Source organism: Aspergillus heteromorphus (genome assembly GCF_003184545.1).
Source record: "Aspergillus heteromorphus CBS 117.55 chromosome Unknown BO70scaffold_27, whole genome shotgun sequence".
Lineage (NCBI taxonomy): Eukaryota > Fungi > Ascomycota > Eurotiomycetes > Eurotiales > Aspergillaceae > Aspergillus > Aspergillus heteromorphus.
Window position 1 is genome coordinate 264,902 of NW_020290432.1, and position 22,516 is coordinate 287,417.

General features: G+C 55.1%; 10 protein-coding genes across 10 annotated transcripts; 5 read left to right on the forward strand and 5 right to left on the reverse strand.

The window, feature by feature from the left end:
* Nucleotides 1-32: 32 nt before the first annotated feature.
* Nucleotides 33-1,833, reverse strand: BO70DRAFT_342752 (OSTA/TMEM184 family protein; the record flags this gene model as incomplete). Its single annotated transcript, XM_025541386.1, has 6 exons — nucleotides 33-725; nucleotides 785-934; nucleotides 1,007-1,132; nucleotides 1,200-1,497; nucleotides 1,562-1,712; nucleotides 1,791-1,833. 6 exons carry the CDS (start codon nucleotides 1,831-1,833, stop codon nucleotides 33-35), a joined length of 1,461 nt encoding a protein of 486 aa, XP_025396287.1.
* Nucleotides 1,834-4,232: 2,399 nt separating this feature from the next.
* Nucleotides 4,233-6,191, reverse strand: BO70DRAFT_263571 (uncharacterized protein; the record flags this gene model as incomplete). The annotated part of the gene is made up of 1 exon (XM_025538935.1): nucleotides 4,233-6,191. A coding segment is annotated over one exon (1,959 nt), but the record flags the coding sequence as incomplete, so codon positions are not given.
* Nucleotides 6,192-7,005: 814 nt separating this feature from the next.
* Nucleotides 7,006-7,487, reverse strand: BO70DRAFT_121169 (uncharacterized protein). The gene has a single exon (XM_025537953.1). It carries the CDS (start codon nucleotides 7,335-7,337, stop codon nucleotides 7,083-7,085), a length of 255 nt encoding a protein of 84 aa, XP_025396289.1. The 5' UTR covers nucleotides 7,338-7,487; the 3' UTR covers nucleotides 7,006-7,082.
* A 340-nt stretch (nucleotides 7,488-7,827) lies between these two features.
* BO70DRAFT_365097 (uncharacterized protein) lies at nucleotides 7,828-8,475 on the forward strand. Its single transcript, XM_025543981.1, has one exon. The coding sequence runs from the start codon at nucleotides 7,837-7,839 to the stop codon at nucleotides 8,062-8,064; it is 228 nt and encodes a 75-aa protein (XP_025396290.1). The 5' UTR covers nucleotides 7,828-7,836; the 3' UTR covers nucleotides 8,065-8,475.
* BO70DRAFT_121198 (uncharacterized protein) lies at nucleotides 8,385-9,366 on the forward strand. Its single transcript, XM_025537954.1, has one exon. The coding sequence runs from the start codon at nucleotides 8,643-8,645 to the stop codon at nucleotides 9,192-9,194; it is 552 nt and encodes a 183-aa protein (XP_025396291.1). The 5' UTR covers nucleotides 8,385-8,642; the 3' UTR covers nucleotides 9,195-9,366.
* A 2,316-nt stretch (nucleotides 9,367-11,682) lies between these two features.
* BO70DRAFT_365100 (uncharacterized protein) lies at nucleotides 11,683-13,233 on the forward strand. The gene has a single exon (XM_025543982.1). The coding sequence runs from the start codon at nucleotides 11,730-11,732 to the stop codon at nucleotides 12,930-12,932; it is 1,203 nt and encodes a 400-aa protein (XP_025396292.1). The 5' UTR covers nucleotides 11,683-11,729; the 3' UTR covers nucleotides 12,933-13,233.
* Nucleotides 13,176-14,757, reverse strand: BO70DRAFT_121205 (uncharacterized protein). Its single transcript, XM_025537955.1, has one exon. The coding sequence runs from the start codon at nucleotides 14,709-14,711 to the stop codon at nucleotides 13,419-13,421; it is 1,293 nt and encodes a 430-aa protein (XP_025396293.1). The 5' UTR covers nucleotides 14,712-14,757; the 3' UTR covers nucleotides 13,176-13,418.
* A 662-nt stretch (nucleotides 14,758-15,419) lies between these two features.
* On the forward strand, nucleotides 15,420-17,638 carry dbp9 (ATP-dependent DNA/RNA helicase). The gene is made up of 4 exons (XM_025543983.1): nucleotides 15,420-15,656; nucleotides 15,708-15,784; nucleotides 15,851-16,329; nucleotides 16,393-17,638. The coding sequence occupies exons 1-4, from the start codon at nucleotides 15,446-15,448 to the stop codon at nucleotides 17,480-17,482; spliced, it is 1,857 nt and encodes a 618-aa protein (XP_025396294.1). The 5' UTR covers nucleotides 15,420-15,445; the 3' UTR covers nucleotides 17,483-17,638.
* An 87-nt stretch (nucleotides 17,639-17,725) lies between these two features.
* Nucleotides 17,726-21,606, reverse strand: BO70DRAFT_382016 (uncharacterized protein). The gene is made up of 6 exons (XM_025545511.1): nucleotides 21,244-21,606; nucleotides 21,140-21,158; nucleotides 20,940-21,050; nucleotides 20,083-20,881; nucleotides 19,915-19,925; nucleotides 17,726-19,836 (listed from the first exon to the last, which is right to left on the reverse strand). Exons 1-6 carry the CDS (start codon nucleotides 21,464-21,466, stop codon nucleotides 17,964-17,966), a joined length of 3,036 nt encoding a protein of 1,011 aa, XP_025396295.1. The 5' UTR covers nucleotides 21,467-21,606; the 3' UTR covers nucleotides 17,726-17,963.
* Nucleotides 21,607-21,829: 223 nt separating this feature from the next.
* Nucleotides 21,830-22,397, forward strand: BO70DRAFT_373576 (mitochondrial 54S ribosomal protein mL60; the record flags this gene model as incomplete). Its single annotated transcript, XM_025544920.1, has 3 exons — nucleotides 21,830-21,873; nucleotides 22,010-22,239; nucleotides 22,345-22,397. The coding sequence occupies 3 exons, from the start codon at nucleotides 21,830-21,832 to the stop codon at nucleotides 22,395-22,397; spliced, it is 327 nt and encodes a 108-aa protein (XP_025396296.1).
* Nucleotides 22,398-22,516: the final 119 nt, after the last annotated feature.

Sequence of the window (22,516 nt, forward strand, 5' to 3'; positions counted from 1 at the left end):
AAAAAAAAAAAGAAAAACCATGCCAAACCCTGCTACAAAAATTCCCTCATGGCAGGCCTCGTCCCCATCCCCATCTCCTCATCCTCATGCCCATGAAGCCCATGAAGCCCATGGATCTCCATCCCGACCCCGGACCCCGCCGAATCCCTATTCCCCGCATGAGAAAGCAACCCCCCGCGCCCATCCTCATCACCAATCGATCCATACCTCCCCGTCACGGTCCTCCCCTTTCCTACACCAGTCGCAGATCCACCACCACCACCGCCACCGCCACCATGAATATGCGTCCGCGTATCACCATCCACATCGGTAACATGCAAGGCAATCCCCCCATGTCCAAGTCCACTCGCACCCCCACGTCCCCCGGCATCAAAATAACTCGGATCCAGCGTGCGCGACTTCCTCCCGACAAACATCCAGCGAATACTGCGCGCGATGGCTTGAACCAGATCCAGCGGGTTGAAGCAGTCGACTAGCGCGAGGAGACCCCAGCGACCGCCTTGGTACATGGGGGGTTTGGGGGGCATGTTGTAGTCGTCGTCGTCGTCGGGGGAGGTGGTGGGTTTGGTGTAGGGTTCCCATGGGTAGGACCAGAGGTGGAGAATGGAGATGAGGGCCATTTCGATGCAGATGAGCACGTTGGGCAGGGTGACGGTTAGGTCTGGGGATTGGATTTTGGAGTTGGCGGTTATGAGGCCGATGTCGCAGAGGAGGCTGATTATGCTCTGGAATAGGGGGGTTGGAGTGAGAAAGTGTTTGGGATGAAGGGGGTTGATGGACGAACCGACTGCCAGAAGGAAAGGAAAATGACGAGTTTGATGCAGAGAAGTTTCATGAAGGGAGAGTATGAGCTGATGGTCTCTTTGATTTGCACGTAGAACTGCACCAGGCAGTACATGGCTACGCAGACGGCGATCCAGTCGATGCCGAGGATCTAGAGGGATTTGTTAGTAAAGCAATCACGGGTGGGATGGGGATGGGGGGGAGAGGGAGTGAGGTACTATACCCAAACATAAGCGAATTGAGGATTCAGCGTCTCCTCGCAATACACGCCGAAATGCTGCGTGATGACGCCGATGATAGTCATCAGGACCCGCATGAGACAGTACTGGAAGATACCGACCCAGATAACCTACAATTATACATTCTGATTAGTGCTGAGGTTGATGAGAGCGCTGGAGGATGTGAGCGATGCCTACGTTAAACCACGTCAACCCACTCCGAGGAGTCCTCCAGATGCCATTCTCACCGCCGCTGCATTTCTGAAGCCACGGTAATGGCCAAATCCACTTCTTGGGGGTGATGGCCCGGAAGTACTCCTTCTGGCTGTGCAGGTCAGGCGCGATGTACTGGCAGAGCAGGGTGAAGAAGGCGGAGATGGCGAAGGCTTCGTAGCAGTAGCCGACGATGTTGAAGTAGACGGAGGATTTGTAGTAGTAGATGCTCAGCCATGCTACGGAGGAGTATATCGGGAGCATCCATATGATTCGGATGATGCTGAGGGGAGGGGGTTAGTGGTAGGGATAGAGAGGAGAGAGAAGGAGGAATGATGAGGGCATACTGTCGTTGCTCTATGGGTTTGGAGTAATGTGTCGCATGGTTCATGAGCAATCCAAACGAAACCACCGCAGCGAAGATGGCAAAAGACCCGCTGATCATAAGACAGAGGTGGTGGAAAGTGAGGCCATCATTCCACAAGGGGACCTCGGTAACTAATAGTTGCGGGGTGGGTTGCAGGTTAGCCATCTAACTGAGCTGGATTGGGATAGGGTTGGCAGGAAGATACATACTGGTCTGGTCTTCTGTGGTGGAATTACAAACTAACCCGCCCATGCCTGTGACTGAAGCAAGAAGGAGACCAGGTTGGACAGGCTCCCAGTAGAAAGAACGAGTGGCAGGTGACAGTGGCAGGCCAGGGAGACCAGAAGGCCGATTGATAGAATGCAACAACGATAGAAGTGGATCTCAGTGCAGCCTACCCAATCGACATAGACATAGATAGACAACCAGGCCTCATACACTGAGTTTGGTGTAGTGCAGATAACCAGCCGTCCGCCCCTTCACCAAACGAGTGTGGTATAAACACAAAAAAAAAAATAACAAAAAGGCGATAGTAAATACTCAAAAGGAACGCGGCGTTCCAGGAAACTAATCCAGGGTGAAAGGAGAGATTGGGAGAGAGAGAGAGCGAGAGAATTAGGGTGCGTGTCGTGCCCCACCCAAGACTCAGTTGCCAGAACAGAGAAATTTCAGGAGCAGGACCGAGGCTAAGTAAGACGTACTGTAGAAAATATCAGACTAACCTTAGATCAGGGGGGGGTTCTGCGACTGGATCAGACAGGTGTGGGGAGTATATCTAGTCGACTCCGCGGAGGAACAAAACGGGCCCATCCCAGGGGGGTGGAAGAAATATGACCCCGGTCAGTTCGACGTTGGGATTGACGCGCTGAGATCTAGATAGCTAGATACCGGGTGTTATTCACATCGCTCAAGGGTCCTGTAAGTCAAGTCAAGGACGTGATCGGCCAGCGGGCTAAAAGCCATCCTCCTTCAGAAACAAGACGACTGGTGCCTGGAACTTGCCGGACTTAAAGCTGCATCCGGGATAGGGTTGCCGCAGCTAATTAGCAGAAGTGGATCCCAGCTACGTACGCTAGGGGTGAACGTCCAGAAGGGAGTGTGGTATTGCTGTGGATAAGAGGATGCCAAACATCAACAGTGTCTGGATCCGATGAAGCCTGGGAGGCGGTGCTCGTGGTTAAACCCGACATTCGCAAGCTGGATACTCAGAGGAGGTTGATCTCTTGATCTCCGACTTCGGTCAAATAAGTATCTCGTCGAGAGGCTGCAGTCTGTAGGAGCCGAAGCAGACTTTCATCCCAGCAAGTAGGTAGAGAGCGCTTAAGTTGTAGTTATAAGAACCCAAACATCGCAGCAGACTCCAGTGACACTGCAGATCGGAACTTTGCAGGTATAATTAGCAAATCTGACGGAAGAAGTGGGAGGGAAAGTGGATCCAGGGGATCCCACGCTGCTCTCCATCGGGGCCTTCCCATTGGTTGGTCCTGTACAAAAATCATCCATGAACTGCAGTGCCACTCTTGCATGGAGATTAACAGCATGCTAGATGATGGATGGGTGAGGTGCTTGGTAGGGATGAATCTTAATGTTGCCTGCTGCGTGGTACATCACCCGCCAAACAATCGAGCTAATTACTGTTCCTAATATCCTCATTCGCACGGTCATGCTGTAATAGTATGTATAAGATTGCTTCGGTCTAGTCAGTGCTAGCACCATTCGGAGGCTATTCAGAACAGCGATACTGGAATCAACATTCAACAAGGGTATTCCGACAACCGCTAAAACAGAGGAAATAGGAAAACAACAAATCCCCGGGCAATCCACCATGTCACCACCACCAGGATAGTGATAGTTGCGCCAACACCATGGTGGATGAGCATACCTATCCTCGCCTATCCACCAAGACAGACAGCCAAGCCCTGCAGGTGGCTGAATAGACATCTCAACATCGAAGAGACAAAGGACAAGATACACACCAGAGGGGAATATGGATAGGAGTAGGAAACAGAATCAGAATCAAGCAGCTACGCAAACTCAGGGGGAATTGACAATGCAAGGTCACAAAGTACAAACAACAAGGGTATACCTTCCTCTGTCATTCTTACTCATTTCTTCAAGCTGATGACAGAGAAAGCAAACAACAGAAGAGACAAGTCGAGTCATCCAGAAGAAATTATACAAACGCTCCCGGATACCGAGGTGTCACCATAGACAGCAGGCAAACATGATGGGCATCAGAATAAACATAAACGTGGCATAAAGCATCAGATCGGAAAACATCAGACAGTCATGCAGGTCATCAGAATCGTACAATCATGTCGCCATGATGGACGTGATTGGTAAAACCCGCCCCTTCTCTTTCTTTAAACACCCGAGACAAAATCAAAACCTAATCCAGGATGCCTCCCATGCAAAGCAAAACTCTTTTCTCCTGAATGAACCTTCCAACTTTTCCGAGAACAAGGACAAAATGTATCAGACGCGTGGCATTGGCAGTTCTTCTTTCCGCAGAACGATGACCGCCCGAGAACGACGAACTTTTGGCAGACGCTCTTCGCTCCAGAAATCTAACCCAGGATGTGTGCGTAAACAAGAACAGGGCGTACCGACATACTACCAGACAGGCGAGCCGACTAAAACCGTCCGCCGCCGCCGCCGTAGGTCGACCGGCTGGAGCGCCGACTGACGCGGTCGGACTTTCGGTCTCGGTCGCTCCGCGCATCTCTTCGGCTGCTGGCAGCAACGCTGCCACTGTAGTCGGATCCGTTGGTCAGGTACTTCTTTGGTCGTTGCTTGCCTTCAATATTCAGCTCGACAGCACCGGTGTCGCCCGTCCGCACACTGATCCTCTTGCCGCCCACAGAGTTCTGAGGGAAACTCATGGTGACGCCGTTCAGCGTCATGACAATGTTGTTGTCTTCCTCCGGCTTGGATCCGGCATTGCTGCCATTCTGGGTTCGAGTGTCGCTGCCGCGGCTGCTGTTCGAGCGGCTCTTCTGGCTCCCACTGTCGCTCTCGGCGCGCTGCGAAGTCTTGGCCTTGTAGAGGGCGTCGGCGGTCAACGGCATGGGTGGTGCCGGAGCGACCGGCTTCGCCGATCGGGCTTGATACTCCTCCGCTTCTCGCTGCTTCTCATCCATCTCGTCATCCTCGCTATCATCGTCATCCTCACCTGCAAAGTCATAGACCGACTCCCGACGGCGACGGGAGTTCTCAACTGCCATCCGAGCCGGTCGGGCAGAACCATGGTACGCGGTAGCGCGCCGCTCTCGCAGGCCGCGGCTCCGTTCCGGAACCACAGTTTCTCGCGAGGAACGCCGGTATCCGTACTCGGGCAAAGCATCCTGCATGTCAGACATGTCGAGCGACCGGGTGGAGTGGCGCTCTGAGGTGACGGACGGCGCCGTGACAGCTTTGCGCACCTCGGGGCGTTTTTGGATGATACGCGGGGCCGCCGTCTTCATCGGTGGCAGCGGCACGCGATAATAATCCTCATCGCGTTCGTGGGAAGAATGGGAGGGAAGTCTTTGCCGGGGCTCACGGGGAGGTGGTGGAGCTTCCAACGGATCCTCATCGTCAAAGGCGGGCGAGGAAGAATCGTAATCGAGCACGGGCGCGCCATACATGGACCCGCGTCGGCCACGGGGTTGGTCTCGCGTTCTGGAAACCGACCGTTCCTGGGGATGCTCCTGTCGATGCTCCTGTCGATGCTCTTGTCGGTGCTCCTGTCGATGGTCTGATGGCGGAATGAAGTCGGGCATGCCGCCGTAATAGACGGGCTGTTGCGGGTAGTGAGACGAGGGGGCGTACGGTGGCGCGTTGGCGTACGCCGATGAGGACAGCGGCGGGCCACGCTCGTAGCGACCCACGCTGGATGGCTGGTACATCATCTGGCCCATGCCAGGCATCATCCCGTGAAAGCTCACCGGTCGGTTGGTGGGATGGTAGACCGGTCCTGTGCTGCGGGCGGGCGGGCGGGCGGTGCGAGACACATGGATGTCCTGGACTGCGTTGGGGGCGTACCGAGGGGAGGAAGGGGGATAGTCGTGACCAGACCCCGGAGGCGGCTGCGAGAGGTAGTAGGACGAGTAGTCCATCTGTCGGCCTTCGACGGGGGTAGAGGCATGATACAGCCCATTGTCGCACTCATAGCAAGTGCCTGGGTAGTGTTGCACCTGAGCACTGTCCCGGCGTCGAGACCTAGACGGGGAGCGCTGGGCGTGGACGGGCGGATGGCCCACGCTGGGGTAGGCACCGACTTGCATTTTGTCCTCACGCAGTGGACGAGCGATCCGGTCTTTGGGACGTTGGTCTTTGCCTTTGGATCGAACGCGCTCGAGGTCAGTTCGTCGGAGGGAGGTGTCTAATTTAAGAGGGACAGGGCTCTTCCGGCCCGACGGCCCAGATTGGGTGCTGTTGACGGTGGCGGCGGTGCGACTAGAATAGCCGGAGTCACTGGCAATGTCGACCAGGGGCTCCGCGGGGGCTCTCAAGGAAGGCTTGGAGCGCTTTGAAGTGAGGTTGGCGACACGACGAGTTTCGGGGCGGATCGCATGGGCATCTTCGTCGTATTCTTCAACGAAGGCGGCGTGAGGGACTTTGCCAGTCATGACTTCTGGAAACGCGGCCAAGGTAAGGCCCGACCCTAAGAGGGGAAGGGGGTGGGAGGGGGGGGGGGGGGGGTCTGGGACCGTGGGAAGGGCAGGACAGTGCAGTGGATGACGTGAAACGTGGTGATCCAACAGGCTTTCAGGACGCTGGGCGGCCTACCGCAGCCACCGAGTGCTGCTCATGCGAATGACTCAATGAGACCTTTTTTTTTTTTTTTTTCCTGGTCGGGGGGGAAAAGGGTGTGTGAGTGGTGGGAGTGCCCGTCCCCTTTCAGCCCGGTGCTGGGTGTCAGGAATCCACTCTGCGGTGGGCTCAGCAAACGAACCAGTGGGTGCAGATCGGCCAGGCAATAGTCAGGAGACGGCGTGTCTAGATCGTAGACTGTCAGCGACGGCGAGTGGAGGCGCGGTAATGGTGGTCGTCGGCGGACTGCACTGTCTCCATCGAAGAAAGATAGCGAGGACGGCGGTTGGCTCGGCGTGGAGGGAGAAAAGAGACGAAGTGGGTGGTGGACGAGAGAGGGAGAGAGTCTAGAGTGAGTGGAGGAAGAGGGACGGATGGGCGAGACACGGAGACAGGCCAGCGTGGGTCAGCCAACGGAGAGGAGCAGAAGACTCGATGGAAGGAGGCAGGCGCGCTGCAGTTGTAGTCTGGCAGCCGGTGAGTGGAGGAGCCCCGGCAGAATAAGTCCACGGGGCTGCAGTCGCAGATGCAGAGGGGTGTGTAACCGGGCGTAGTAATAAATAATAATAATAATAGGAAGATGGATAACCGAATCGCCCTCGACCAAGGGGTTTTCCGTCGGAGCCTGACAAAACCAAAGGAAGAGGAAGGAGGGGAGAAGAGGGGAAGCGAGAAGCCAGTTGAAAGGTGGGGTGGAAAACTAGATACTACAAGCAGATGAAAGGAAGAATGGGTATGGGTGTAATGGATGTAATGGAGGCAATAATAATAATAATAATGATGGATGACGGAGGGGTGGGGGAACGATGATTGGGACAAACAGGCAGAAGAGGGGCACGCTGTGGTGGTGGTTCTTGTTGTTGTTGTTGTTGATAGTAGCAGCAGTTTGATAGTTGATAGTTGATCAGTAGCAGATAATCGATGGAGGGGAGAAGAGATTGGATGGCTGGGTTTTTAATCATCGAGCTGGAGGGTGTCCATGTCCATCCCGTCGGTTCTTCGCCTCTTGCCCGCTCATCCCTGGACCGGATGATAATAATGATGGAAAAATTAGAAGGGGGGAAAAAAAATAAAATCAATACCGTGAAAATATTCGAAGTATTATTGATCTGGTGGAGGGGAAAGAGAAGAAGAACCCGCCCAGAAAACGGACGGATGCAAGGCGGAATTACATTTACGGGTACTGTCTTGTCTGTATCGACTTTCTTACTGGAAACCCACGCGCAAGGTTTAAGTGGTCGTCGCGACCCAACGGGCCTCGCTCGTCCATTTCCGCCTTCCACATTTTTTTTTGTAATGTTCTGGTGAAAACGATGACTCGAACTCATCCATGAGTCTCGCGAAGAATCGGAGATGCTGGCTATTATCTCGATCTACCTATAACTGAAGGCAGTAGACAAGAAGGCACGCACCCCCATCCATCCCCGCCCTCGCAGTCCCTCCCTCCCTCCACGCAATCGTATGCTCTCCCTCCTGGCTTTTCCTGTGTCAGCAACGAGGATTCCTGAGACGCATTCCATCGCTCCGTCGCAGAAGAGCGACAGTCGGAGGGCCTCGCAGGGAGGTGGGGATGCCAACCTGACTGGCTGCCCGCCGATGCCTGATCTGCCGCTAGACGGTGACCAGGGCCTGGCCGGGTCACGTATACTTAGTACCGTACCGTATGGTCAGCGGTCAGCACTGATCTGATCCAGAGACGACCTCTCGGTCGGACTGGACGCGACGAGGTTCGAGGATGATGATACTCGACGTGAGTGCTCACGGCCTTGCATACGTCACTGATCAGGATCTTATCCTTCGAATCTCGACAGGGAACCCTCCTGCAGATGCAAGGTCTGGAGGGCATCCTCCATTGACGTATCAGCGCGACAGGGGCATTCAAGCAACCGCACGATGATGGAGGGCGTTCGACCTGTCCAGGATCCTGTCTCCTGGGACTGATATCCGGAGTATACATTGCTCGACTCGCGACGGCACCAGCCCGGGAATTACCCCGGAACTTACCGTGGCCCGTCCCTATAAGCGCGTGGCATTACTCCGTCTCGAAGATGGATGGATGGCTGATATAAATGATATTGTTCAGCTTCAACCTGCTGCCACCCCCTATTCATCAGCCCGGCTACCATGCCTGTATACAGTATCTTTCAATACCAGCCCGGTGCTTTGTGTGTGTGTGTGTGTGTGTGTTTGGACTTCCCCCCATCCCGACTACCTGTGCTGTCGCCCCTGTCTGTCGAATATAAGATTGGCATGTCCGGGACGCCCAGATGTCGAGTCACTCCGACAGGTCACATGCTTGGCTCCCTGCCTCTGGGTGCATGCAGGGTGTTTGGCGATGTTGTCCCAGGGAGGATTACTGTAGACGCGGGTATGCATGGCGGTTTATTGTACGCTGTACGCCGCGGGTGAGTGACACAGGGAGCCCAAGCCGACAATCAAAGGGATTGTGCGATCGAGAGTCGGAAGCTAAACGAAAGCTGGGCATGTTGCTGGCGATCTTCTGGACGCTTTTTGTCGACCTGACCTGCCGTACTATGAGTACTGCTTCGGACTCTGTACACGCCACACGGTACTTTGTCGCGACTAAGCGGCTTCGTGCTGCGTGTCTCGTGAGTTGTGACTGCTCCCTCCCCCTCCGGCAGGGTAAACCCTCCACAATTGTGGCTTTCAGGATGTCAGACCCCATAGCTTCAGAATCACTATCACTGTTGGCGCCCGGTAGTCGGGATAGCATCTTACGCCTCAACCTAACCACTAGTGCGTCGTCAGAACCGGTGAGCGCTGGTCGCTGGTCGCGACTCGCGTCGCGTATCACCTGAGTTCCAGGGGAGTGGAAATAAAACCATTAGACTCCCCCACTAGATACAGACGGGGCTCCATCGGAAGAACCCTGGGTCTGAGCGGAAGCAAACCACGGACCATCCGGACTCTCTCACAACCTTACCTGTGCGGTACCGGGTGGACAAGCAAGCTTGGCCCCCTCCGGAGAATATTCTTGTGATGAGTGAGGGTGGTTATAATCGACCATTCCCCACGTTCCGTCGCCTCCTATTCCTTGTGACCAGTATGCGATGAGCAACACCGTCACAGGCTGCACCCAGACACGGCCCATGGCCCGTCCGAAGGAGTCTCGTCTTGTTGGCTGCCCAAAAGTCCTAAAGGATGGCAGGAACCTCGTTGCGGCCCAATAACGATGGCCTCCACCGCGGCGCTTGCTGCCGTCCGGCGCTGCAGGTGAAAATCTCGCAACCGGAGGGGCAAAAAAAGTTTCAGCGTCCAGGATCTGGGATTCAATTTTACAAAAAAGAAAGAAAAAAAAAAAAAAAAACTTTATGCTCAGTCAGACAGGCATCTTCCGTCTGCTGGAAAGGAGCCGAATTGATGATTGTGCCAGGCTCCCCTGCGCGGAGATAAAAATGATACAGGACACCATAGACGAGGCCCTCCGATCCTCGTGGCATAAAAGGGCAGTCCTCTCTGCTTGAGACCATTCGCTTACCCCACTTGCCCGACTCGTCTAGCTGGCTGATGCTATCTCGATACTCTATGCGGGTGGAGGCTTCGGTGAACAAACGGCATGGAAGATGGAGTCGAAGCACGCTAGAAAAATTGCCTCCCGACCACGCTGCCCGTAAGCAAGCAACTTACCCCATTGTTTGACCGTGCTATGATTGCGATAGGTTACTGCGAACAGCAGGCATGATCCCACCCGGGATCTCCCTTATTTATCCAACCCTACCAGGGATGCCCGTCTTGAATGACCTGGATACCATGACCAAACATGTCTGCTCTATCGACCTAGTCCTTGATGCTTCCAACAAGCTTCCTCGGGCAGTGACGATATGTCAATCCCGTGACATGGGTCTCAAAATCCAAGAATGTGGGTCATGTTACCAGGTCCGGAAGAGTCGTGTCTCTCTCCGTACGTCCGGCTAGGGGAAATTGTACACCAACCGCGAAGTTAGCTTCTGTCTGGATAAGTGCTGCTAGCATGGGTATGCGGTGAAATGCAATAAATGCGAATTATTTGGATTTGAAATCAAACGACACGTTTGCCCTTGTTCAGCTGAGGCTGAGTGACATATAACTTTATCGCAGTCTCCGCATCATACCATCTCACTGCAAATGCATTGCTTTCCATTGGCCCATCAGGCTAGTGTATGTATTGACCGGGATCTTCCATCCTTCACCAAACACTCGGGCGACGCTGCCTCTTTACCCTGGAGCCGGAAATGCAAATGGAATACTGTCGCGGGGTCATCATCATTGTCTTCCGTTGATCATGGCAATATAATCCTCGTCCCGTTTTTTTCAGATCAATCCGACGGGCGTTGATGCCCAATGCTCGTGACTCATTTCCCGTATGGGACTGGGAGTGGATGTGCTTCTAGGGACCCCCCTAGCGTAGACAGTATACACAACCAACCATCAGCGATCCCAGCTTTCCGAGTCCTCCTCATACACCACATTTCTAGGCTAGATAGATACTCTCCAGGGCCCCCGGCTATCTACCGACATCCTTGTCACCTCCCGTCCCGGCAGCTGGCAAAAGGCACCCGCACATTGTCAGGGCCAAGAGTTCGGAAGACCTACCACCGGACCATCGTAGAGGGTACTAGTATCTCGGCTGAACGGAGCCCATCATGTCTCCGAGTACGCACGTAAACCTCAGCACTGGGACGCCGATGGCTTGCACCAAGATCGATCGATCGATAAGATAGGGCTGCTGAGTCAGCGGGTTGCCGGGGCCACGCGATTCACCACAACAAAGCGGCGTCATTCCCCAGCCTCCCCATTTCCTCCAACCACCGCTTTTTCGGGCCGCCCGTCTCTGGGTGCTGCTTCTGATCGATCTCTCTTCTGTCTCTTTGGGGCTGGTTGGATCCTGTCTATCTCATCCTGCATTGACGAGCTGGTGTGTCCAGCGGTGCAACACAACCACATACATACCAGACGGAGTACCTAGTTCCACATTCCGACCATCTACCTTCCGAGATCTGTACCTTCATATCATAACTACATACCTCGATAGTTGCTGTTGATCTGTCGAGTGTCGACACTGACAGCTCAGATAAGGTACGTACACTACATTCCTCTTTCTTCCAAGGTTCCAATGCCTTGACCTAGATCTATCGCCATCGCCATCGCCATCCCCCACCCCCCCATTCCATTCCCACTGCAAACAACGGCCACCAAACCCACAACTAACAAACGATCAATCCGCAGAGCCCCGTCTCGAGCACCTCGCTCCTGACGCCTCTCACCAACAACCAACAACCATCGACCACAACAAACCCACACCACACCAAAAAAAAAAAAAAAAAAAAAAAAAAAACACCAACACAACCACAACCATGGCACCCGTCATCTCCCTCCCCACGAGCACCTCATCCCCCTCCGCCCTCCCCCCCATCTACCTCCTCCACCACCTAACCCAACGCTCCACGCAATCCCAATCCCCGGGCACCGGCACCATCGAGCCCAGCCACATCAACATGAAAGGCCTAATGGCACTCTTCGCCATTATCGGCGCCGCCTTCGTCCTAGCCGCCATCTGGTTCTTCTTCTGGGCGAAAAACGGGGGGTTCGTATGGCGCAAAGGCGACTGGGAAGAATACAAGTCCACCGTCCTACGACGCAAGGGGCCAGACGGCCGCACGCTCAGCAACGCCACGAAGAGCACGAAGCTGGGCGGAGGCAGCGTGTTCCACAAGGGATATACGGACTACGGGGGCGATGATGGGTACACGTATGCGGACACGGCGACGACGATGACCGAGAAGACGGGGGTGACTGGGGACGGCGCGGAGCGGAAGAAGCGACGCAAGTTGAGGGAGAAGTTCCGACGCAGGAGAAAGGACGATGAGGCGACGACGAATTGGGGCAGTGTGGTTGATGATGATGTTGCTGCGTATCGGAAGGAGAAGGCTGCGCGGGTGGGCGGCATTAACCGTGAGCCCGAGGGCGAGGGGACCTACTATGGCAGTGATTATGATTTGTCGAATCCGGCGAGTCATTATAATCAGACGGAGCTGTCGGGTAGTCAGGTTAGGGATTATGCGTATGATCCTGTGCCGGAGAGGACGAAGACTCGGGCAAAGGAGGAGGCTCCGACGAGGGCGTCATCCCGCAGGCCGGATCGCAGGCAGAGCAAGAGGAGAGATTTTTCGTTTGTGCCGGGCAGCGAGGAGTTGTTGAGCCAGGCGCCGGATCGCGAGAGGGAGAGAGAAAGAGAGAGAGAAAGAGAACGCGAGCAGTCGGCCAGAAGACATAATCGGCGTCGCGAGAGGAGGAGAAACGCCCCGCCTACCGAGTCGTCGGGCTCCCGGACCAGCAGTCCCCGGAAGAGAGAGAGACCGTCCGTCAAGGGCCATTACACCGAGCCGTTGGATTTCTCCTCTTCCGCGCCGTCCAGATCTGAGTATCAGTATTCGAATGTCGAGACCGAGGATTCCGGCACCAAGAGCTACCATCATCCTATTCCGGGGCTGAGCAAGGGGTATCGTCGGGAGGGGGGACGGGGGCGTCGTCGCGATAGTCTGAGTGAGAGTGATTAAGGGTCTTGGGTATGTATGGGGGATGATATGGATGTACATAATACTTGCGCTTTGTTTTGCTTTTCGGCTGTTTATTCGGGACGAAGATACGGATATGATGATATGGACATGGGCATGGATATGGATACGGAGATGGACATGCACGTCGACACAGAATGCTAATGAGGTAGGCGTGCAGGAGTCGACAATTATGGATGGGATATGAAATGGATACGACTATGAACGAACGGAACAGGGTACTGGAATCAATCATGGGTATTAGTGAAGCTAGCCATCTTATCTGAAATGAATTGACTGCGTGATTACATCAAGTCTTTTAACGATGGCATCTTTGCCCTTTGCGGCGATCCTCTGGGGTTATCCAAGACCTGCAGACGCGAATTTCCAATCAGCAATATGCCATTATCCAATGTGCCAACTCGAATGTATTGGAGGATGTTGAGGACCAAGAAAGGTGTTATTCCAATGCCACAGTCTTCGTCTTGACTATTCCAATGTTCTCTCCATATTCTGCATCTCCGTTGCCTGTTCAGGTAGAAATCTGGCCCAGTCAGATTCATGACGCGACATTCTCCTCAGCGAAGGCACAATTACCGGTCTAATACCATCCGAGGTCATGGATCTGGCCCTTTTTCGGCGATGGAACTGCCTCCTACGGCTGATTCCGCGACTCGAGGCAGAACGCTCGTCCTCTGATGATGATGGATTTGAAGGACTGACCGAAGGATCACCAGATCGCGGTATGACCGTGTCATCTGCAAACCAGTTTTCGAGGACCAGCTGGCTGATATCTCGCTCACTCAAGCCAAAGTCACGCCTAATCTGCCACTCGGGGAGTGAGCTGATGCGAGAGCATTCCAGCGATGAGATGCGCAGTTGGTGCAGGATCCAGCAGTTGACGAGGACAAGTCTCTGATGTGGTGTGGTGAACCCGTCGCCCAAGTAGAATGAGGCGAATGTCTGCTCTGGTGGTAGTTTGAGTGGATGTGCAGGTGGTTCGGGTTGAGTTGGGCTGTTATTCTCGCCGAGGTCCTGAGGAAGCGGCTTCTGGAAGCAGCTCATCGCCGCCTCCCTTAGATGGTGGTTTTCCATGTGCAGGTAAAAAACGCGCCCGTATGATTCCAGCTGCGCTTGAATCCAATTGTACATGGTATCAGGCGGGTCTATGCTGGGGGGTGTATCTTTTTGCTTTCGTTTCCCACCATCACTTGGTTCCTCCGAGTTCGGGATTTGCGGCTGTGACTGCATCCACGGTCTATTTCCCTCCCTTGTGGACAGGTTGGCTGGGATTTCCCTGCCCTCGGGGCATTGAGGATTGCTTGGACCTAGAGGGATGATATCCTGAAGAGATTTCCTAGCAGCGCTTTGATCAAGATTAGGACTCAGCCTCCCCACTACCACACTCAGCACCCTTTCCTGTTGTTCCAATTCAGCCTCCATTTGGCTATTCTCGAAGGCAAGATCTATCCAGCGATCCACCAGGGCTCGAAGGGTCACATAGTCCTCACGAATGGTCGATGCACTATCCTTGCAGCCGCAGCGCATCGCTTCCTCCAAAGTTTTGAGTATAGAAAGATTCAGCGAGGTCTCCTGTGCCCGATTTTCAGACATGGATGTACGCAGCATGCCCACCTCTTGTATCTTCGAAAGAAGTGTTTCCTGCTCCTCGTGATATTCCGCCTGGTATCTGCGAAACTGGGCAAGTCGGACACTGTCGCTAAATCCCACTGTACCTTCACATTGCAGGACCCGGCTCCGGAATTTCCAATCAGGCGACATTATTCTTCGTTCAGGGATTATACTACCATCATCTGCGACCAGATCGGGAACGGGGGCGGATTCCCATGAGCTCTTGTCATGATGATCTGAGCTTTCTGGGGCGGGGGTGCGAACGCGTATGGGCAAAAAGATTTCGGGAGTGTCTCTGGAATCCATTTCAAAGGAGATGAGATATATCCAGGTCAATGGAACTAGTAGTTACATTTGAGGACAGTCCGCAGATCGGGGGAGTTGGGTGTGATTTCGGCCTTGGATGCTGCATCGGGGGAAGATGAAGATGAGGCAAACGGAAGGAGCGACTGGCAGTCCCATGAGATCCAACAACAATAGTACTAGCTTCACTGCAACAGGAGACTTGCCTTCCACAGTGAATACACCTTGTTAGTCGATGATCAAGCGTCCTTGCTAGCTTTGTCCCATTGTGTCTTCACCAGTTAAGCTTAGGAGATAGAATTTCACCTAGGCCAATCCATCCATGTCCCAAACCCCACGAATCCCCTCATCCTATCGTGTCTAGTAGTAGTAATTAGTTGTTGTTGTTGTTGTTGTTGTTGTGATCCATCATCAGATAGGCTTATCGGTGGAGCCAAAGTGGAGCCGCCAGAACGAGGCCGGCAGAATCCCACCGCCCGACAGATTTTCCCGCCGAGCAGGAAAACTTTCCGGCTGGTCGCCATCTGCTCGCAACCCCCCAAACCCCTCAATCCCCCCCAAAGGACCCTTACAGTGCCACGATGAAGCGCAAGTTGGACGCCAACGACGTACCCTCCCCCGAGGCCGAGGCCGCAGAGGGCAAAGAAGCCCCCGATGTGAACGAGGCCGACTTCGAAAGCCTCAACCTGGATCCGCGACTGCGCCAAGCCTTGATCAAAGAGAAGTTCACCAAGCCTACTCCGGTCCAGGCGAAGGCCATTCCCCTGGCGCTGGCTGGCAAAGATATTCTCGGTGAGTCTGGAATCGGATGTGTATAGGTCTCGTTTACACTAACGAAACCAGCTCGTGCGAAGACCGGCTCCGGAAAGACCGCCGCCTACGTCCTCCCCATCCTGCAGACGATTCTCCAGAAAAAGGCTGTCAGTGCTCCTTGAAGCCTCGTGTTGTCGCGAATGGAACAGGCATACTGATATCACCCTCTTTAGGCCGATCCCTCGTTGAAAGCCACGACCGGCCTCATCCTCGTCCCCACCCGAGAGCTTGCGGAACAGGTCCAAAATGTCGTCACCACATTCGCTGCTTTCTGCGGAAAGGACATCCGCTCTGTGAACTTGACTCAAAAGGTCTCCGATGCCGTGCAGCGTACGATGCTCGCTGATTACCCGGATGTTGTCATTTCGACCCCCGCGCGTGTGATCGCCAATCTCGGCAGCTCCGCCCTGTCCCTGGAGAGCCTGACACACCTGGTTATTGACGAGGCGGACCTGGTCCTTTCCTACGGCTACGATGAAGATATCAACGCGCTGTCCAAGGCGATCCCCCGCGGTGTGCAGACGTTCCTCATGAGTGCTACGCTCACATCGGAAGTTGATACCCTGAAGGGGCTGTTCTGTCGCAGCCCCGTTGTGTTGAAGCTGGAGGATAAAGAGGAGCAAGGCGCTGGTGTCAGTCAGTTTGTTGTCAAGTGAGTTTGCCTTACATTCTGGATGCTCAAGTCGACACCCATGCTGACTGTTCCTCACAACAGATGTGCCGAGGATGAGAAGTTCCTCCTTACCTACGTTATCTTCAAGCTGCAGCTGATTAAGGGCAAGGTCATCATCTTCGTCGGAGATGTCGACCGCTGCTACCGTGTGAAGCTCTTTTTGGAACAGTTCGGTCTTAAGAGCTGTGTCCTCAACTCCGAATTGCCCGTGAACTCCCGAATCCACGTCGTGCAGGAATTCAACAAGGGTGTCTACGATATCATTATCGCCGCAGATGACCAGGAAGTCCTAGGAGCTCACAAGTCCAAGAAGGTCAAGGACGTCGATGCCGACGAAGAAGAAGCCGCCGGCCTCATGGGCTCCAGTGAGGACGAAGAGATGGAAGAAGAGAAGTCCAAGTCCGCCCGTCCCGACAAGCGCCGCAAGTTCTCCAAAAACAAAGACTACGGTATCTCCCGCGGTATCGACTTCCAAAACGTCGCTTGCGTTCTGAACTTCGACCTCCCCACCTCCGCCAAGTCCTACACTCACCGCATCGGACGTACCGGCCGCGGAGGCAAGACCGGCATGGCCCTGTCCTTCGTCATTCCCGCCGACCAATACGGCAAGCATAAGCCCACCTCCTTCTCCTCCGCCAAACACGACGAGTCCGTCCTCTCGAAGATCGTCAAACGCCAATCCAAACTCGGCCACGAGGTCAAGCCCTACCACTTCGAGATGGCCCAGGTCGACGCCTTCCGCTACCGTATGACCGACGCGCTCCGCGCCATCACCCGTCTCGCCGTCCAGGAAGCCCGTGCCCGCGAGATCCGCCAAGAGCTGATCAAGAGCGAGAAGCTGAAGCGCCATTTCGAAGAGAACCCCGACGAGCTGCGTCAGCTCCGTCACGACGGCGAGCTCCGCGCCGCCCGCATCCAGCCCCATCTCAAGCACATCCCCGAGTACCTCATGCCCTCCAAGGGCCGCAAGGGCATCTCCACCGAGAACGTCGGCTACGTCAGCTTCCGGAAAAACTCCGACAACCGCATCCGCAAGGCCAGAGATAAGAACCGCGCCAAGGGCAAGGGTCGGAGACCCACTGGTGGGAGGAAGGTTGACCCGTTGAAGACGTTCAACCGGGGCAAGAAATAGATCACACTCAGTTATTTGGGGGACTGACTGGCTGGCTGGTGATGAAGGCGCATGTACATATTATCTTGTATTTGGTTCTATCGGGAAAAGTTATCGATTTCGGTCGGGGATATTGCGTGCATATAGAGTTCTCACACAATTAATCGCATGTTTCCGGATCAAGTATCAACATAACACACCAAGTATAGGTTCTGTAATGGCAAGGTTTGCATACTAGACAATGCATTATTTATTTATTCAATACAGCATTCTATGTTCTGCCTGAAGTTGAGATAACCCAACTTCACTAGCTACTGCTACCTACTACCTTTGGTCTCTGTATTATACCATCTCTGTACCATTCCTGTACCAGTTCTGCCAGGCTTCCACATAAATACCCCCACACCGACAGACAGACAGACAGATATACACAGTCAACCAATGAACCTACCACTTACAGTAGACACTCTACACAACCCACACAAAGATAGATATACACATCTCAGGGCAAAAACGCCAACCAGTCCTTCCCAAACAACCGTTTCAGCACGTCCTCATCCAATTCATCGACCCCAAACGAGAACCGAACCCACTTGCCCCTCCCCTCCTTTCGCGTCCTCAACACCCGCTGCTGAATAGCCTTCGCGGCACGGACGGTCTCGCGGAACCGTTCCAGCTCCTTCGACCGCCGGTATTTGATGCGCTCGAGCTCGACGTCCCAGGGGAGATCTGACGGCTCTGATACACCCGGTCCCGGTCCTGCGGTTCGATGGGTGGTGCTCGTACTAGCCGTAGCGGGATGAGACGGCAGGGGCGCATGAACGGAGAAGGCTAGGGATCTGGCCGGGGAGGAGAGAGACGAGGATGAGGAGTTACTGTGGGGGTCACTGCTTCCGGTCCCGGTCGCTTCGAGGAAGATCTCGCCGTCATCGATATGAGGAAGCCAGCCCGGTCCGAGACGGATCCATTCAATATCGCGCCAGGAAGCGTTCCATTCAGGACCCGTGGTGTATGATTCGCCGTCCGGACCGGTTCCGTCCCAGCTCAGCGCGGGGATCCAATCCCCGCAGCCTTCGAGGTCGAGCCATTTGAGGCAGTAGGTTACGCGGGACAAACGACGCAGGATGCCTGCTGCCTCGGCCCAGTTGTTTTCGCTGGCGGAGTAGGTGTCTGTGCCGCTGTAGGAGAACGTGAGGGATCGGTGCGTTGGGTGGCGGACGCGAGCGTTGATGGCATTGGGAGTGACGGTGGGGACGGGCCAGTGGGCGAGGGAGAGGTGAGTGATGGTGGAGAGGCGGGCGAGGAGGCTGATGAGGGAGTTCCAATTGGCGAAGCCGGGTTTGGGGTGCGCGAAAGAGAGGTAGCGGAGGTTGGAGAAGCGGAGGGTGGGAGGGGGTGGGTTGAGGACGGGATCTTTTATCGTGGTGGTGGTGGTAGTGGTGGTGGCTCCCTCTTCGTCGGACTCGTCGTCCCAAGAAGACGGGACGGGCTCTTTCAGCTTGCGCTGGACGGGGCTTTGCTTCTTGGCCACCTGTAGCTCGCCAGAGAGTTGTCTCAGGGTCAGCCAGCGACCGATGGCATTACCGAGATCCAGACGGGTGATCTCGGACTCGGTTTCCCGGAGTGTATCGTCTTCGTCGGACTCGCTGCCGTAAGGTTTCTCGAATAACGGTCGCAGGCCGTGCATTAACCCGCCTAAGGGTTTGTCTTTGGCGTATATCGCGATGTAGCTGAGCAGGCGCACTTTGAGGTGGTTTGGGAGGTCCGCGAGGAACGGCCCATCGTACTCGAGATGCCAGTCCCAGTAGGTGGTCATGGATCGGAGCACTGTATCCAGTAGGCTGCCCTTTCGCGGGAAGGTTGTCCCTGGGAGTCGTTCCAGCCGGTAGATGACCCTCTCTTTCTCCGCGGCGGCGAGATCGGCATCGGCATCGGCATCGTCCGTATTTTCCGAGTTGAGGCCGCCCAAGAGCCAGCTCTCGGGGGGTGGGGGCCCGGGGGTTCGTCTCAATCGTCGTGAGCCGACTCCGAGGCGTCGCGCGTCCGGGCGAGGGCGAGGAGGCGGCGTTTCTGGGAGCTCGAGGAGGTTTCGGAGGGAGGGATGGACGGATCGTGGGGCAACGAAGCGGAATGGGCTTTCGGGGCCATCGTCGGAGGGCTTGAAGACCTGGGTGCGACGCAGGTGGCTGATCAGGTCGTTGACGGAGGGCTGCTCCGCGGTGGAGGATAAGGCCTGCGATGGCCGGAGGGGGTCATGGTGGTGGTTGCCTCGAGGGCCGGAGGAAGCAAGACTGCGGTGAGGAGTGCTGGGTGGTTTGGCGAAGGCGTTCTTGTTGTGCTTTTTGGGCATAGGGAAGGGGGCGCGCAGAGTGAAGCTGCAACGAGAGGGTAGAGGGGAATGTGGACGGTGTTGGCTGGTGGGCGGGTCCAGTCGTCGTCGGTTATCTACTTACTGGTTTGCTAACTAAATCTAGAACGAACGCGCAGACCATCCATGACTCAAGCTTCGGTGAGAAATGAGAAACCCAATTGGTGCGCCTTACTTTTTCCCTTCTAGATTCTATGATACATGCTCGCTTGGATAGTAGTATAGTTAATATGACCCGTCAGATATCGCGGACCCATGAGTCATCGTCCATCTTGCCCTCACGCTTGGGGCCCTCTTGAATCCAGGTCTCGACGAGTCCTTCCTTGGGATCCTCATCTGAATGTCCTCTAGACCGTCTTACTTCTAAGACGAGATCTCTGACCTTCTTTGTGACCTCCTTCCGCAGCTCAACGGCTTCGGTGCCATACAGCAGCTCGTCGCTCAATACACCCAGCGGGAGGTCGCGGGTTTCCGGGGCAGCGCGCTCGGCATTGGCCTTGATCTCCTGCCAGCGCTTCCTCATCTCTCCAAAGACCGCATCCCTGTCTACCTTCTGTCCGAACGTGACGCTGACCTCCTTTCCAACGCGGGGAAGGAACCGAGGAAATTCGCGGCTTTCGTGCATGACCTGATCGAAGCCCTCCAGCCATATCGGCACAACGTCGGGACATTCGCTGGCCTCCAGGATCAGTCGGGCTACGCCCCATTTGAAGTAGCGCATGGTCTTGTTCGGGGCCTGGTGGATCTTGCCCTCGGGGAAGATGTGGAACCAGGAGTACGAGTTGCAGGCATAGGAGGACGGAGACAGATGGGAGTCGTGTCCATCGGTCGTGTACGCTGTGGGGAGGTCGGAGAAAGGGTCCACGCAGACATTGAATCGACTCCACGTTTGCCGTTCGGGGACTGCCATGTGAGGGTCGGCGGGGAACGGGCCTTTCGAGAGCAGTCGGATCGCCTGGGTCACGACGGGTTGCGCAATGCCACCGTAAGGCGAATGGGCTAGTCGATGCGTAGGCAGGACTTGGCCCATCGTAAAGAACAAAGCTAGAGGCCTATCCGACGTCCATCGGGTCAGCGACAGCCGGACAAACGGACCGGGAATACCCATACCTCGTCTGGTAACAGATGTCATGACTTCCAAATCCCCATCTTTTGCTCCAGTTTGAAAGCCCGAAATTGTATCGCATCGGAAGAAACCCCCACATGATCGGATCATCCATTCTGCTCGATTAAGCGACCATGGTCAGCGTCTCTGGCATTGGAGATTGGTCGGATCGCCTCAACTTTCGAGGCGCATGGTACGCACGTACACGCTGGTATGATTTGCCACTGTTCAAACCAGCCAAACATTAGCCCATACACCCCGGCAACCATCACAAGAGAGGCTCTAGAATCAGACCGCGAATTTACATACCTGTAAGCAAGCCTCTCGTCCTCTGCGACGGATCCCTCCTCGACTCAAGCAGCTCGAGGAACGGGTCCAATCCGTGCACCGACGGCCGGCTGCAGACATACAGAAAGGAACGACACAGGGCAGCCACCCCGAAGATGGTGGTAGAGGACAAGGCCCTCCAAGGGAGCGAGGGAGCATCGGCCGTTGCGCCGGAATCCGTCGTTGTCGTCGTCGCGCGCGACATCGTAGCGAGCTAGCTAGCGAGGTATACGCTCTAGCCAATATCCATCCAAGTCGTCGTCGAAAACCGCGAAGAATCGGGTCACGGAGGCAGGCAGACAATAAATGGACAAGAAGGAGAGGGGGGAACACCCCGGATCGACGGCGTGAGAGCAGGTTGCATCTTCATTGGCCTCGACGAAAATCGGGGGGAGAAAGAAATGTTGGGGCCCGCGGAGGTGCGCCGTGCACGGACCATCTCACGCCTCGACGGGATTTTCCTCTCCCCGTTAACCCGGTCGCCCTTCGAATAGCTTCACTTCCCCGTTCCCCCCCCCCCCCCCAATTCTCCCCCCTCGCCCCTCGTTTTCCGGTCTCCCTCGGCATCATGATGTTCAAGCCCTCATCGCCGCTTTTCTCGGGTCTTCTCTGGTACGTCTCCGTCCTCCATTGATTGGATTGCGCATCCAGCCAGCCCGTCACTTCCGAACCCGAACATCCCGCATCTCTACCCTGTTCACCACACCACCAAAACCCAGCTAATCCATCTCTTCCCCCCCCCCAACAGGAAGATCCCATGGCGTATCTCCGCCCCTCAGAAAGCGCGCCAACGCAAGCGTCTTCGCGCCGTCGACCGCGTCGTCGACACCGTTTCCGCCGCCCTGCAACGCAACGGATTCCAGGCCAAGGCTGTCGAGCGCTGGTACCAGGAAATGCCCCGTGAGGAAGAGATGCTGCCCAAGGACAAGTACACAATCTTCGACAAGAAGGAGAAGAAATACCGCAAGGGTATTCACAGTAAGTGTCCCTCCGCGGAATATTGGACGGGATACGGAGAACGGATACGGTTCTGTTCTGCCTGGGATCATGGAGGCTGATGCTTATTTTTTTTTTCTCTTTCAGAGGTACCCAAGTGGACACGAGTCAGCCAGAGAGTCAACCCTCCTGGTTTCTAAGCGGCTTTCATTATACACGCAGGATATATGTGGGCGGGGGATTTTGATACTTTTGATATCGGCCACGCACCATCATACCTGACACCAGCGTTTGCAGGTTCATACTTGGAATTTCTACT